General features: G+C 41.0%; 1 protein-coding gene across 1 annotated transcript in view; it reads left to right on the top strand.

Moving 5' to 3' along the window:
* pou6f2 (POU class 6 homeobox 2) overlaps positions 1-16,542 on the top strand; it is a 138,089-nt gene that overhangs the window by 58,902 nt on the left and 62,645 nt on the right. The window contains exon 4 of the mRNA XM_061238972.1: positions 5,038-5,266. Coding sequence (XP_061094956.1) covers positions 5,038-5,266 — 229 coding nt within the window. The remainder of the gene's footprint in view (positions 1-5,037; positions 5,267-16,542) is intronic.

Raw genomic sequence — 16,542 nt, forward strand, 5'->3', positions numbered from 1 at the left:
AGACGAAGTTACAGGCATTGTGTTTGATTATCTAAAAATTCACCATAAATTCACAGGCTTGCTCAAGGCAAACACCCCTAGTTTTTATAGATCGATTAGCCATCACTTCAGAGAATATACTTACAACACACTGTACAGTGTGTTAGAATGCAATAAATGTTTCATCAAACAGTTTGAAGACACTTGCTTGAAAAGCTCGAGATAAAAGAGGAGGAATCAGCCTAAGCAAAAAGAAGAGGTTGGCTTGAGTTTGCCTTTATTTTGAATCTATATTTTGCGATTCAATACGATGGTCTCATTAAAATACCACATCATAGCTAATTCTGCTTCTATGATCAATGTGTTTGATATACTCCAACACTGCTCTCTTAACAAGTGTTTTAGTCTAGATTTAAAATCTTATATTTTTCTGTCAAGTAGAAAATATTTATAGCTTGTTTTAAGTTACTGTTTGACAAGTGAAATTTTCTCACACCTTTGGAAATCTTGAAATCAGTCAACCTGTCTCACCTCATTGGTAATATATTTGTCTTATTTTGCAAAAAGTACTGGAAATAAGATTTTAATTGGAAATATAAATACTCTTTGAGACTGATATATATATATTTTCACCTTCTCCTGACGCTTTTGTATAAAGAAACAACAGACAGCAGATCCCAAGGTTGCTGTACCATTTTATTTTCGCTATTTCAATTTAAAACACTTTATTAAGGAAAAGTAGGCACAGTACTTTACAAATACAACATGTCAATATTCACACGACAGGGACACGACATACGCTAGGTAAAAATGCTTCATTCACTGATTAGGAATAAATTAGTGGCGATACTCATTCCCAAACTTCCCGCCAAAAGGATATGAGATAAAAGTAGAGTCCAGGTTACTTGGGAATTGTCAGTCAGTGACTGACAATTCAGCTCCTGTTTGCTGCTGAAAGACATACAGACAGATCACTGTCTGATAGGGCTTGAGCTTCACACTGGCTTTTCTAAAGCCTTTCAGGGATAATGTAATGTGTAGGATGTAATATGCCATTTAGGAAATGTGTTATAGGAACAACCCTGGGGTTTCTATGAAAAAGCAGCACAGCAGGCACTTATTATTATTATTATTATTATTATTATTATTATTATTATTACATTATGATGCTGAATACTAATTAGGAAGGGAGATATGCTTGGTATTACAAGCAGAAGTACAACACCAGAAATACCAGCAGTGTACTGAAATGGCATAATACTGCTGGCTTGAGTAGCCAGTCAGATTTCAGTTGTGGCTTTCAGAGTGTACCTTTCAAAAGAGCAGTAGCTCAAAGCACTATGTAGATTCCCGGAGACTAAAAATTGTCAATTTTTGTATGTGCTATAATGTGGGTAAAGCTCCCTCTTCGTTTCCAAGGGAATACCTACTACCTCTGTGTGTAGGTAATGACACCAGCGAAGCTTAGTTTAGACAGCAAGGCATACAACTGCTCCGGTTGGAACCTATTCATGAAGACAACATATTTTGCTGCTCAGAAGCTCCTCTTTGATGAAGGGTACATTTCATTTTGCTGGGTAAGTTGATGAATGAGCCCAACCAAAGCAGGGAAAGAGTAGGCTGAGGTGTGGATTGGTAAGAGAGGGGGGGTGTAGGTTTTTACCCTATCAGAATATGGTCAGGGTGGGGGTCTCCTTCTTTTCTTTTGGAAAGCAGCCTCAGAAGCCTGCATCAGATCTCTGGTCACATCAGTACCTCACAGTAGGAGCCGACATTCAATCGCGAGAGCAAGAGAAAGAAAGGGAAGCCAAGCCTCTGAAGAACAAACGCAATCAAATCCAAATGGCCCCCGTGTTCTGCGAAGAGCTACAAACAAACCCAGGCACCTTTCAAAGTACCAGACGGGGTTTTCCCACTAATAACACTCGCACAACGCATGCAAACACGCACCCGCGATCGTATTAAGGGGCATGTCACGTGTCCGTATGTGGAACTCGTCCCTTTGATATTCTGTTTCGCTGTCCACCGCGTCAGGCGTGAGGTGGCTCGTGACATGAGATCGAGGAAGGTGGAGGTTTTCGACTAACTGTCAGTCGAATTCGCCATCGCGGTTCATGAAAAGCAAGATCAAATGCGCTTCATTTGTCACAGACAGACCAGTCCTCTCCTGTAATGAATTTCCTTTGTGTGTAATAGGGAATAGGTTTTTTACGTCCTCTTTGTTATGAAATGTTATTACTTTAATTTCATTTTTCAAGCTCTTGCTCTTCGCAAAATTCATGCCAGTGTTTGTGCCTTGACTCCTCTGACTCAAAGAAGTTGAATGCTGAGGAATGTCACAGGATCTGCCAAATTTCTTCAAGTAACCATCTCATAATAACAATTATTATTTGTTTTTCATCAGTAATGATTTCCATAAGATTAAAAAAACATTTTTTTTTTCCATGTTTTGAACAGAGGTATAAAGTCCTATGGGTCAGAGGTCAGAAAGTAAAAGTCCTGCTATTTGTTTCTTCTGCCCATGAATTCAGCCAACTGATTTGGACTTTTACATCTCAAACCTGGATTTTGCGCCTCTGTTTTGGAAAAGGGTTGCCTCACCCACACAAGCAGACCTTCACTGGAAGACCTTCTGAGCCAGTGAATATTTTCCACAGGGCACACAGCACGACAGGGGAGCTAGCGGTAATAGAAGGAGAGGTTGGTGACCTGTGGGTGTTTTGTGCATTTTTGGGGAGGGGACAGCTTCCCCATAGGACCTGCCAACTGTTGTCTTTAAGGGCTGCATCACCAGGGAGCTCACCATCTTCACAGAACAAGCCCAACCATCCAGAATCATAGCAGCTGAAAGAGCTGGAAGCCCCCCCCCCCCACCACCCTCTCCTTAGTGCAAACGGTGAGCAGCCAAGCCTCAGTCATTTGTTCTCAGTGCTTCACCTGCCTACGGATTTCCCTCGAAATCCCTTTCACAGCTTCTCATAATGGCGAGACGGCTAAGCGCTACTTAAACCGTAATAACGTCCTCCACGGATTCACGCTCCCCATCGCCGCGCCCGGTTATCCTGCCCGCGTTGCTGTCGCCCGCCGTTCCCCAGCGCTCGATGCCGGCCCAGAGGCGAAGCAGCCCCCGCCCCGCACACCGTGTAAAATACGAGAAGATAGCTGACAAGTGCGGTTAAAGATCTCTCAGCACGTACCCGAGCGGGAGCCTCTGCCACCACTCTGGGGCCACGGGGCAGGCGGGCGGACGGGAGCTGAGGCCATAAATAGCCCTGCGTGCTTTGGGTCTGACAGGGAGAAAACATCGCGCTCGTCTTCCCCGTTCCAAGAGCGCCGTACGTGGTACGGTCTGAGCTCGCGGTCGGTTTTGTATGTGCAAGAAGAGTTATAGGTGACCATGCTGAAAAAAACTGCTGAAGCTAGGTTTCCAAACAGCTCTAACCAGCTCCAAACGTGGTTTGACCGGCTCAAGCTGTGTTTTGAAACAGCTGGTAGCTGGTAATTTCAAGCTGGTCATAGCTGGATACGCCAGGGCAGGGTCTTATTTCCTGGCCAAAAAAAGTGTAATCTGGAATGTTCTATCCCATTTTAACCTATAACACCCCTGATTCACTTAATGTGTACTTATACAGTACTTTCTCATAAGGCAATGCAAACTGCATGTGTGTGTCTGCGTGCGTGAATGCGTGTTGTTGTCTTGTGCACGCACCTGAGTGCGTGCGCGTGTCTATGAGTTGGTGTGTGCGCATGTTTGTGTACGCTCACGCGCATGTGTTTGTGTGTACGTTGTGTGTGTCTGCATGTTCTCTGAAAAAAAAGAAAGAAATCTTCAGATAACATTCCTGTGCCTTTCTCAATATGACTGCACAGACTCCGCTTTGACAAATATTAGCGAACGGCGGTTTGAAGTTCCCCGCGCGTCTCCTGCCAGAGAGGGAAACGCGCCGGTGCTTTTAAAAGCGGGTGTGTGGGGTGGGGGTAGCTGCTCGGTTGCATATTCCATCAGCGCTATCAGAATTCTGCCTTGCTCATTTATTGTGCTGAAATGCAAACTGCTTTGGATGCCTCTGGAAACAGAGTATGCGCTGGAACCTTTGCCAGGCGTCTGATTTCATTCTCCAGATGAACTCGGCGCAGGTTTTTTCGCCTTGAGAGAACATATAATATGCAGACAGTACAGATGTCGCTGGCAAGAGCAGCGACGGCTTAAGGCATTGATTAGGACGCCTGAGCTGGAGTGCAAAGCATTTGGAAAACTCTCTTTCTCGGAGGTGATGAGTTCTCCTTGTCTAACATGACTCTACCCGTAAAGGTCTGACACAGAGCATGATATTAGCGGTTTCTATCCATGTCACAATCACTCAGAGACTCTCCCATATTTGGTCAACACATTCTTCATGCCTTCCCAGTGGGTTCTGCAAATTTTGTCTCATTTCTTGGAATCTGTGTCCATGTAAGGGATCCAGGAACCGATTTTGAACTTGTACGTCATTGACGAGCAGGGTTTATCCATTGCATTCTGTTAGCATATGATACTGCAGATACTATAATGCATTTCAGATACCTCAAATGTTATACCCTACTGTAAAATCCAGCTATGCCAACTTGATCAGCTTGAAAATTGAGCTGGTCAAGCTCAGTATGAGCTGGTCAACCAGCTCGTGCTGGCAGCTTGTCTGAGCTGTGTTTCAAAACATTGCTTGAGCTGGTCAAACCATGTCAAGTTGGGAGCTGGTCTTAACTGGTCAACTAGCTAAACCATATAAGTGTTTCAAAACCTAGCTTGAGCTGTTTCAGTAGGGTATATAACTATCACAGTAATTGAGGGACTGATTAATGATACACAATGTTTACCTGTGTTAATTAAACTCACAGTGCATATGACTCCAATAAGGACTACATGTACTTTGCACTGTAGAGGAATGTAACACTGAACATTTAACGGTTTTGGTATCATCAGATCCAATGCAAAGCACTGTTGACAATGTGTCAGCGTCTGAGCATCTCCTAACAGCAGGAAATGTGTGTGTTTTTGTGTGTGCGCGTTGTCTGTTACAGTCTCTGTTGGCGGCCCAGCAGTTGGCATCCGCGGTGGCAGGGGTGATGCCCGGGGGAGCTCCAGGTCTCAACCAGCCCATCCTTATCCCCTTCAACATGGCTGGGCAGCTGGGGGGGCAGCAAGGCCTGGTGCTCACGCTCCCGACCGCCAATCTCACCAACATCCAGGGGCTGGTGGCAGCCGCAGCAGCAGGTGGCATCATGACCCTACCATTACAGAACCTACAAGGTAAGAACCAATCAGCAGGGACAGCGCTGCTTTCTCTAGTGCAGCAGAGCCAAGCGGGTTCCACCGTGCACGTCTTCATCAAGTACCAATAAACACAATACAAAACCTCAATGAATACCTCAATACTTAGAGGAATCTGTCTCTTAAGCATTGAAATTGTCCGTCTGACCTTCAGCTTCTCTGTAAATTTGAACAATTTACATTTCTTCATTTTATTTCAGATTTTATTGTGCACAGCCATAGACACAGCTCTTTGGCAGGTCACAAAATGCTCTTATTTGATCAATCCCTTGATGAAACCATACGCTCTTTTGTGCCGTTGACAATGGATGTGGATAATGGCATGACAAGGCCAGGCAAATCACACAATTTATTTAATAGGAGACACACGCCGCATGTTTCTTTCCAGAGCGATGATGTTATTATCTATTCTTATCGAAGGAATTTGCAGAAGAAAGGGGCCAGTGCATCAGCATTTCAATTCGGCATACTCAACAATCTCCATGAAAGAGGGGAATTCAAACATCTCACTAGCCTTGGGTGGCCTGAAGGAAGGACCGTATTAATTATAGGTCAACGTTTTGTGCCATGGTGGAGTAGCACTTTATGTCTCTTTCTCTGCATAAAGTGTACTCTCCTCTCTCTCTTCCGCCCGCCCGTCTGTCCGCGCGCCTGTACTTAACTTCTCCTTTTAAACTTTAATGCTCAAATGTTCTCTTTTGATCATAGTTGTAAATGGTTTTCATTTTAATGTTTAAAATATTGTCTCTTTTATACCATTAGATTGAGCGATGGGAACCTGTCAGTCATGAATCTTGGATGAGGGAGGGCCTTGCTAATGCAAAAAAAATAAATAAAAAATTCCCGGGTATAAATTTGAAAAGTGCATGTAAATGCATGCGGCGGGTTTGCGGATATTAAGATAATGGCGGAACGGTGGAAAGTGGGCCGAGAGTAGAGGAATGGTGAATGGTGAAGGGGGGGTTACTCTTGGTGATGAAACCTTAATGGACAAACATGCATAAATAACAACAAGCGTCAGGATGGAGGGGCTAATAAACACACTTTTATTTAGAGTCGCTACTCCAAATATACTCTCACGCTAATGTTGCTGCTTTCAGAACTTTCGGTTGTCCAACCCTCTTTCTTCAACGTGCCTTGTTTTGGGGTCATTTGGGAAGAGTTGTGCTGTGCTTACCTTCTGGAATGTTGTAGGCATTCATAAGAAAATCTCTTCCGTAAAGTTCGAAGTTTCCCTATTCCCATAACTCCAGCATATCAGCGAGTAATGGTTTGTGGACTTCAAATGAATATGGGAATGTTAGTTTAATCCAGGTCACACATCATATCCTTTTAAGCCATATTTGGCACAAATTTTGAAAGTTCATTGTGGCTAACTGCTTTGGATTACAAAAAAATAGTTGTATAACCTTTCACCAGCATACTCCAAAATGTCAGATACTTGTGTTTTGTTAACATTAGACCACCTGTCTCGGAGGAGTTCTTTTTGGCCTTTTGCAATTATTTATTTAGGGAAAATGCTATATGGCAAGAAATGAAACTGTGTAAATCATTGGTCTCCAACCCTGATCCTGGAGAGCTACTGCACTTAAGCCCAAATATTTAGGGAAAGTCATGGAAGGAGGAGCATATTGCATTTACTGCGTTGGGGTGATTTTAAAGTTTTCTTGTGTTTAGGTGGGAAAAGGTATCTTCACTGCTTTGACGCCTAATAATGATACTCATATCCACTGGCAATTATTATTAACAACTGTGATAAATCTGTTTTCCCATTTTTGAAATGTTACTCTGCCATGCAACCAGGGAAACCATTGTCCCTTTATTCCCGATTAAATTGAGGCATTGAAAAGCGCTCCAGAGACAGGAAGTGACACAAGTCCCAAGTGAAGCTAAATGTCTTGACTCCATCCCGGCTCTCCGGCCACGTCATGAGTTTCTGCATCGCCCTGTCCAGGGCAATCAGGCCTCAGGCGACTGAAGCCTGCTGGCTCAGCACTCCTGCCCCAGCAGTGCCGGGCCCTGGCCCCCCAGCCTGATTAATCCGGAGTTTAATGCAGTCCCCTACTGTCGCTGGAGAGGAGCAAGCTGATTACATGACCCGGGAGCAAGTGTGTTTTACAGCTTGTGCGCCTCTAGCTAATTAAGGTCAGATCAGACAGAAAATATTGTGTGCCTAAGTAATGAGAGAGAGAGATCCCAGGCATGGCTTTGTGCACAGCAGTATTTAAATTTAATGACCCATCTAATCACTGTGTGTGTGTGTGTGTGTGTGTCTGTCTGTCTGTCTGTCTGTGTTTGTTTGTCACTTACAAGATTCAGGCTCAATGTACTGTAGGCTTAAAGTGCGTTATGTTTTAAATCAGTATAATCTTCATTTTTTGCCCGTCTCCTAATTTTCAGTTAGTTAATGAACTCTTAGGGAAATGAGTTTTGTTGAAATCTAAGAACTGGTGTCTTTCATTATATATTCTCGTGTTATGTTTCTGGCATTTTAATACTCAGCAGTTTTGTTCCCTTAAAGGAAAAAGATGCATAGATGATGAAACAGGGATGAGATTTTTTGGGTGCAAGCAAAGTTTTATCAGTTGTGATAAATAACTGTGACCTGAGTGTGCTGTAAAGTTCGAGGTGTTACCTAAATAAAACCTTATAACATCTCCCTGTGATCATGATAAACACGGGACCAGGGCTAACGTGCTATTTGTCAGAAAGATTAATGCTATGACATGGTCTATAAAAAAGTACATTTCCAGTGGAAAATAAAAAAGGACACTGAAAAATATGTAATATGGGATTCTCAAACTTTTCTGTATTGTACCCATATATTTATATGAATTGTGTGCCAGCACAAACCACGCACATTATTATTATTTTTTAATAAACATGGATATTGGATATTATTACCTTCAGTGGGTTGCAGGTTTTGCACTTACAGGAATATGAACAGTTGTAATGGTAATGTACTTCAAACAAAGGTAACACTTTATAATAAGGTTACACAAATTGTAACCTTATTGTAACCTGAATATACCTTACACGAATATTCAATAATGTAGTTGTTAACTAACTATTGAGAAGTTAATCCGGACAGCTATGTTTATGTAACTGTACATCATTAATTAATGTTGACAACTATCATTAGTTAATGACAATTTGTATTAGAATGAAAAACACTGTTAATGTATTTGTTAATTGTTAGCTAATTAGAAGTTTATCCTATAGTTTGCTAATGTATAAATATTTATGTAATGAATGCATAGCTAATTCAGACTAATTCACACAGAATATCACAATGGATAAACACGGACTGGACAAACGTAAATTTGGGTTCAGCAAAGAGTTGAGAGGTGTCAAGTAGACTAAAGCTAGTCAATAACATTTGACAGTTGTAACACATCAGTAAACCGTTGCATGGGGCATCAACAGCAAGGAAGGGGTAAGAGTTTTTGAAGTAGCATTGGATCAATTGGTTGGGAGATTTAGATAAGTGATTACATTGGATTCCAGATTTTGTTAAAGGCTGATGTTGGCATTGTGATTCGTTCCATGTGAATGTAAACTGTGATGAGTTGGATCCATTGTTGTATACAGATGTCATTTCTGTTTTTCCATTTTTACAGTATGCATTTGGCCAGGACCAGACAAATCCAGAGTGATTTGCCCCTGTGCAGTTTAATAATTTTAAAATAAAATGTCAAACATTTATATGGAATAAATATGCAAGTAATGGAATCCAATCAGCAACTATTAAGACATGATCGCAGAAAGTCTCAAATAGAAAAAAGACGGCAAGATCAAATAACTTCAGACAAGATAGCTTGCGCCCCTTGCATTTTTCTTAAGTAGCCTATAACATTTTAAATGTTCTAATTCGGTAATGTTTGATCTTTCCCTTCCAACTTATAAGATGTATTTTGTCCAGGACTGTTTTGAGATTGCCGGTAGGTAACACAAGACAGAGGTCTATTCATGTATCTCCAAGCTCTCTAATATTAATAAGTGTGCCTTGTCTTATTTACTTAGATCAGAAACCCAGCTCCGTGCGTAATCCTAGCGAGCTGAAGGTTGATGTTTAGGTGAGAGCCCTGTTCCTTCGCATTCATCCTCAGAGAACATGAAATCACTTTCAGAATCTACATAAAAGCCGCTGTCCCACTTTTGTACGGTAATGAGTGTGGATGTCAGTAATGATCAGAATGATGTTTCTGTTAGAGGAGCTCTCTTCTCATCGCATCTCGTTCATGTTGCAGGCAGGAGTATGACACAAATTATGGAAATCATGCTCATTATAACACCAGATAACAGGCTCCTGAGGGAAGATCAAAATATTTCCACACGAGAGAACGCGCGTCTGACTCGATCGCTTCTGATCAACCGACTGCTTTCTCTGATACAAGAGGCCTTTTAGAGGCCAGTTTAACGGAATACACGTACATGACATGGTTCCCTCGTTCTTGGGCGAGGTACTACAGAATGCTTTGCTAAACTGGAGCAGGATGTTTGGGAGTGTTTAAAAAAAAAATATATATATATATATATATATATATATCTTCTGTTGTCGAGTTCATGAGTGATCAAGAATGACTACACCAGGCTTCCAGGCTTCACCAGAATGCATATATAGCAAATGAGAAACCTAGTAATAGGAGCAAATAATTACATTTAATAAAGCATTCTGTATGAAAGACAAAGAGGGGGAGAGAAAGACAGAGCGAGAGAGAGAGAGAGAGAGAGAGAGAGAGAGAGAGAGAGAGAGAGAGAGCAGCCAGTGCTATAAAAAAACATATTGGCCCATGAGGGTTTATTAAGAACAATAACATTCCTGTATTCCCCAAATAAACAGCCCCAGTTCTATATCAACACATTAAAGGGGCCCTCTCTTTGCAGTTTAATTTGAAATGTTCTCGGCAATATGTATTCTGCTAGCATTTAATGATTTAAGTTCACTGCGCTTGTAGGATATCTCGCTAGGGAGAAAGTTGTATTGAATAAATAATAGAGATAAAATTTACACCTCCATACATTTCAAAGCTAATGCAACTAGCATCACAATGGGAGCGCGGGCGTGGGGATTTGCAGCGGTAATTTGATTGATTTGTTGTGACAGCAGCCAAATAATTGAGAGTGAGAGGTGCCAGCGGAGATGAAGCCACTGCTGAACCAGATTCACCAGGCAATCCCAGCAGCGATAGCGACTGGATTCTCATCTCCTTTTCTCTTATTCCATTGATATCCAGCCGTGGTTTATTGTTTGTCTTCAATAAGCAGCACTGTACAACTCCGGCGCAGGTTTGACGCATGCCTGATGAATGTATTTGACAGTGGGGAAAAAAGGCCAGGCTTAATGTATTCGAGAGCATGTAGACACGTACAGACTCGCACAGACGCGAGCACCCACACAAACACACATACTCACACACACACACCGTATGACTTTCGCGCTCCTCATTGTTCAGAAATGTGAAAAAATTGATTTATTGATTTATTTCAAATTGTAGAATACTCACTTAGATTATTTCATTGATAATCATTAATAAGATTAATGTAATATAAGAAAGTTTTATATTTTCTATGCGATCCATGTTTGTTTTTTTACTAATAATGTAAAGTAAATATCATTACAATGGGGCAAACATTTGTACAATTAGTCAAATTAAAGAATGTTGTTTGGAATTGACAAAAATTATCTTCCTTAAGGTTTTCAATCACCGAAGATATCCAAAAATTATGATCACGTGATTTTACAAACTATTAGTCTGACAAAACATCACTACTTTCTGTAGTGCGCTATTAACATTTAAGAGTGACAGATACAGAAACGTTCTTATTGTCTTATTTTTATGCTCATAAATATACACTCAATGGCCAATGTATTTGTTATTTCTTAAACTTATTTTTTTTTACTTATAGGTCTGCACTTCTAGGTTCACCCTGCTGTGTGTTCAGAGATGCTCTTCTGAATACCACTGGTGTAATGCATAGTTATTTGAGTTGCTATCACCTTCCTGTTTCTGAAATACTCAGACCACCCCTGCTGGCACGAACAATGATTCCATGATCAATGTCACTTCGATCACATTTCTTCCCCATTCTTATGCTTGGTCTGCACAACAACTGAACCTCTTGACCATGTCTGCATGCTTTTATGCATTGAGTTGCTGCCACATGATTGGCTGATGAGATATTTTCATTCTCACTGAGTGTATAACTTCTAGTTGTTTTCTGATGTGTTTGTTAACTGTATATAACATGGAAATGAGTTATATATTCCTCAGTTTGTAATGCTATTGAAATACTATTAATATTAGTGAGAACCTCTTAAGTGAAGCATGCATACTTGAGTCATATTCTGTCACAAGGTCTTATTCATCAGTCGTTTGAAAGGCCATGAATAAATGCAATTCTCTGTCTCATGATCTGGAATACACACTCTTAATGTTTAAAAATTTGGAACCCCTTTTATGGAAAGTCCTGTCCTTCTGGATTTGGTGATGGCACTCTTCATCCAAGACTGCAGTCAGTTAGCTATGGGAGAGCTCTGACTGACCCACACTGTCACTCTCAAGAGTTCAAGGCACACAGTTCATATCTGTCTCAGGACTGGTTCCAGGACGGGACCCACTACCACCTTTATTTATTTCCTTATAAAGATGCTGGTTTCCGAGAATCCCATCATGCGAGCCTTACTGCCCGTCACCTTGCACTAAAAGACAGCTGGAAGACCTGAAGAAAATGAACGGATATAAAACTTTCAGCAGGAATTTGTCGATAAGGACAAAGGGAGGCGCATTGGCTCCGTCTTTACAGAAAAGCGTAGGTTTTCCTTCAGGAGCTTGGCACTGTGGTGTTATTGTCCGCCGCCATTGTTCTTCTCCGAGCAAACTCGCTAAATCCCAGCACTGTCACATTTCCGACGTGTGTATCTCCCCGGCTGGTAGCGATGTCATTCCGGTTAAACTGCGGAGGCTGAGCCGCCAGAGGAAAGTAAATTGTCTCATCGTATCGTGCGCAAAAAAAAGGAAAGGATATTCCTGTGGTCAGGGTGGAAAAAAGACAATAATAATGATAATAGGAAATGGCTGTGTCTGCTTCAATAAAGCAGTACATGACTTGTGTCTCCACTGTTGCCAAGGCGGGGAAGAAGACGTTCGGCAAATATAAACAAACACAAGACTTGTGCCCGTAACCATGCGGTTATGTGATTGCAATTTCCTTATATTTTTTTAAAGCCGTGTTATTATAATTTTTCAAATGGATTGTGTTAGTCACATCAGCTAATCAGCATTCTGTAATGTTAACAAACTAATTTGAGTGACGATGCAGTCGTTTTCTTTCGCAGAAAGGCTGCAATTATGAAAAGCTTTCCAACTGGCATTAAATCCAGGGAAACTTGGCACCTTCAGCCAGTTTTCATTCTGTGAACTTCTGAAGTATAACAGCACATTATTGCCGACCACGTTATTGCAGATTGGAACTGGCCCTTGCATTGCTCAGTCAAATATGTAATGGGAAAATGCAATTAGGCTTATAACCATGGATATCCGTGTGTGTATATATATGTGTGTGTGTGTGTGTGTGTGTGTGTGAGTGTTTGTGTGTGTGAGTGTTTGTGTGCTTGTGCATGTTTGTGTGTATGTGTGTGTGGATGTGTGTGTGTGTGTGTGTGTGTGTGTGTGCGCGTGCATGCTTGTGTGTGTGAGTGTTTGTGTGCTTGTGCGGGTTTGTGTGTGTGTGTGTGTCTGTGTGTGGATGTGTGATATGTGTGTGTGTGTGTGTGTGTGTGTGTGTGTGTGTGCATGCTTGTGTGTGTGTTTGTGTGTGTGTGTGTGTTTGTGTGTGTGTATGTATGATATGTCTGTCACTGTGTGTATGTATTTATCTCCACCTTGGGAATGACCACACGCACACACACACACATGCACACACACTCACACACACGTACACCTTTCTGTGGTCTTGTTCGTCAGCCATACTGTGGAACATACTAAGATGATCTCCTTACAGTATACAATCAGACTGGTATCATATAACATGCAGGCAGTTAACGTGCTTATCAGAGACTGCATTCAGATCTATAGTCTTTTTCGCTGGTGCTTCACCCCTAGATGGCCTGGGTCTTTCAGTCAAAGCTATTACTTATTTTATTTCTCCTCCAAAAGGTTTCCAAAAGATTTGTGCTCCTCACATTAAAGGGCTTCCAGGGGCTTGCTGAAGCATATTCCATATGCTTTCAGGAACAATCTGTAGTCAAGCATTTTTAAATGAAAATTGATTCGTGATTTACATGGTCAGTGGGAAGAAAATTAACTTACGAAATGTTGTAAATGAAATATTAGACAAGGTGGGGAGAGAGCGGAGAGAGAGAGAGAGATGGAGATCTTGCGGAACTGAAATTCCCATCTGGAAGAATTGGGTGACATTTTTACATTTATCTGCGTTCTGCATGAGTTGTAATGTTAATGGTAATTTTATGGGACTGAACTGAAATGAAAATGGTGTTATCACAGATTGCCTACAATATAGGATTGTGTTCAGTGAAGAGGCCTGTATCCTTTTTCTCCATTTTCCTATAATATGACTCATTGCTCCACTCAGGCTCTGTTGTTGAATGCATTCAGCCTTTTAGTCCAGGTTGTTAAAGAAAGAGCATTGCATTCTCATGGGTACAAATGGGCTCCTCTTTTGGAGATGGGGGTATTTTAGATCTGAGCTGTAAAAAAAAAAAACATGTACATTTATGGTTTAAGATGTACAAAACATTGGATATTCAGGTTTTCTGAATGTTTTTTTATGCTCAAACCGACATTTGGCAGCTTATTTTATAGTGTGAAGACACACTGCGTTTCCCACAAGCAGGATAAAAACCATAATCCATTAACAAGAATAGATCATATTTTTTTGCTGTTTTTACAAACACGCAGCTACACATGTTTGAGGCTGTACATAAACAGCCACTATATAACTATTGCTGAAGCTAATAAGGAAATTCAAAATTATGCCTGCCTGACATGTTCTAGCTCTACACTTTATTAGGTAAAGCTGGAAACCAGCTTGTTAATGCTAATATTTAATCAGCCATTTATGTGGCAGCAACTTAATGCATAAAAGCATGCAGATGTGGTCAAAAGGTTCAGCTGTTTTTCAGACCAAATGTCAGAATGGGGAAGAAATGTGATCTAAGTGACTTTGACTATGGAATGATTGCTGATGCCAGACAGGGTGGTTTGAGTATCTCAAAAACTGCTGATCTCCTGGGATTTTCACGCATAGCAGTCTGTAGAGTTATCAGAGAATGGTGCGAAAAACAAAAATCATCCCGTCACCAGCAGTTCTGTGGATAGAAACGCATTGTTAATGAGAGAGGTCCGAGGAGAAGGACCAGACTAGTCGAAGCTGGCAGGAAGGTGACAGTAACACAAATAACCACGCATTACAACAGTAGTATGCAAAAAAGCATCTCTGAACACACAACGCATCAAACCTCTAAGTAGATAGGCTACAGCAGCAGAAGACTTAATAAGTCTAAAAAATATGTTTAATAAATAAAGTGTACTGTATATCACGCAAAAATCTAGCATAAGATTAGAGTAATATGAAAGCTGTGTCTTACAGCTACTTGCTCTTCTACACATCCTCAGATTTAATGGTAGTGTTTACACTTGAGGCTTGAAATAGTTTGCTGATGTCACTTATTGTAAAACAAAATCTTTCCATCCTCTCACAAAGGTTAAATCAACCAAAAACCAAAAAAAAGGAAAGGCGTAGACAAGAGAAAGTAAAACCACATACATTTAAACAGTAAGAAGTGGGCGGTAGGTGTGTATTACTCCAGGTTGCCAAAAAAGGTCAATATTAAGTATTGTTTTCCTACTCTCTTCTTCTGAAACCAAAGCTCGATCTAGCAAATGGCTCGAGAACGAACCATTAGCATTGCTAAAAGGGCAGAGTAAGTGCTAAAAGGAGTCTGCGGTTTGTAACTGTAGGCCGGATCTTAATTACCCTAATTAATAGCCCTGCTTTCTGGGGGTCTGGATTTGCGGCAGGCTATATTTTTGGCCCCTCCAGACAGCGCGTCAGCAGGGTAAAAGGACCCCAGGGAGAGGTCAGGGAGGTCTAATGATCCCCAGAGAACCCTAGCAGACTAACCGCAAGTACATCACAGATAGATTAGATAGCATCTGCGCTAGCCGCAAAGAGCCTCACTGTGATCGTCCTGAAGGACGGAAGGGATCCATTTCACCCTGATCCAAGCAACCCACGTTAAGTACTAAGTATCTCGGTTTTTCCCTTCCTTTTTAATTGTGTTTTTCTCCAACCCATTCCAGAACCCAGCCTCTTTTCTTTCAGTTTTCAGTCTTTCTTCTATTTTCTTTTTGTAGGCTTCATTCCTCATCCCTTTCTCTTGTCACTTTTAATCTCTTTCTGTAGGTAAAGGTTTAAACTTCATCACCAGTTTAAGCTCACCTTTGAAACATGTTTGGCTAAGAACAAAGAGTAGACTTAATTAATTTTCAATTTATTTTGGACTTTTTAGACCGCTTTGAGTTTGGAAATCAGACTCTCAAAGATAGCAGTGAAGCTGCTCTTATTTCATTCATACAAGGTGCACCTTGATTATACAACAACAGTACTTGGGGGAATAAAGTAATTACCCAGTTTTCTTACCTATTTAGCTGTTTCCTCTTCAATTTCAGATGTCAGTGGGTTCAGAAGTTAAGTAGTTCAAAAATGTAATTAATCTATTTGACGCTTATCCCTTAATAGATGAGTAAATTGAATGTAGTGTAGCAGGCCAGCAGATATAGTCATTTTAGTTTATCTTAATTCTGTTAGGCTGTGCCTTAATGAGGAGTGAGATGCATTTTGTCCTTGTCTCTCATTTCAAATATTCATAGGAAATCTTTAATAAACCCTGGAGCCTGAATCACTGCCATTACAGAATATTCCATGATGTTCCATGAAGGAGTGGTAAACAATTTGGAAAATCTGTTACAACAGCAAAGGATTCCCGCATACATAGAATAACACGCATATCACTTTGCACTGTAAGATGATACCTACTTATCTTAAAGGGATTTTACTGTGAAATTAGTTATTCCACATTCAATTTAAAGCCACAGCTGAAATAGTTAAAAAAGGCAGACCTCAGCTGATATGAAAATAGAGCTGGTTCAACAAAACTGCTCCTCTCCTGGTCTTTTTCCTTTCCCCCCTCCTCCTCCTCCCTCCCTCTCTCTCCTCATTCCGCACCTTGT

This window comes from Conger conger, chromosome 4 (genome assembly GCF_963514075.1).
Source record: "Conger conger chromosome 4, fConCon1.1, whole genome shotgun sequence".
In the NCBI taxonomy this organism is placed as follows: Eukaryota; Metazoa; Chordata; class Actinopteri; order Anguilliformes; family Congridae; genus Conger; species Conger conger.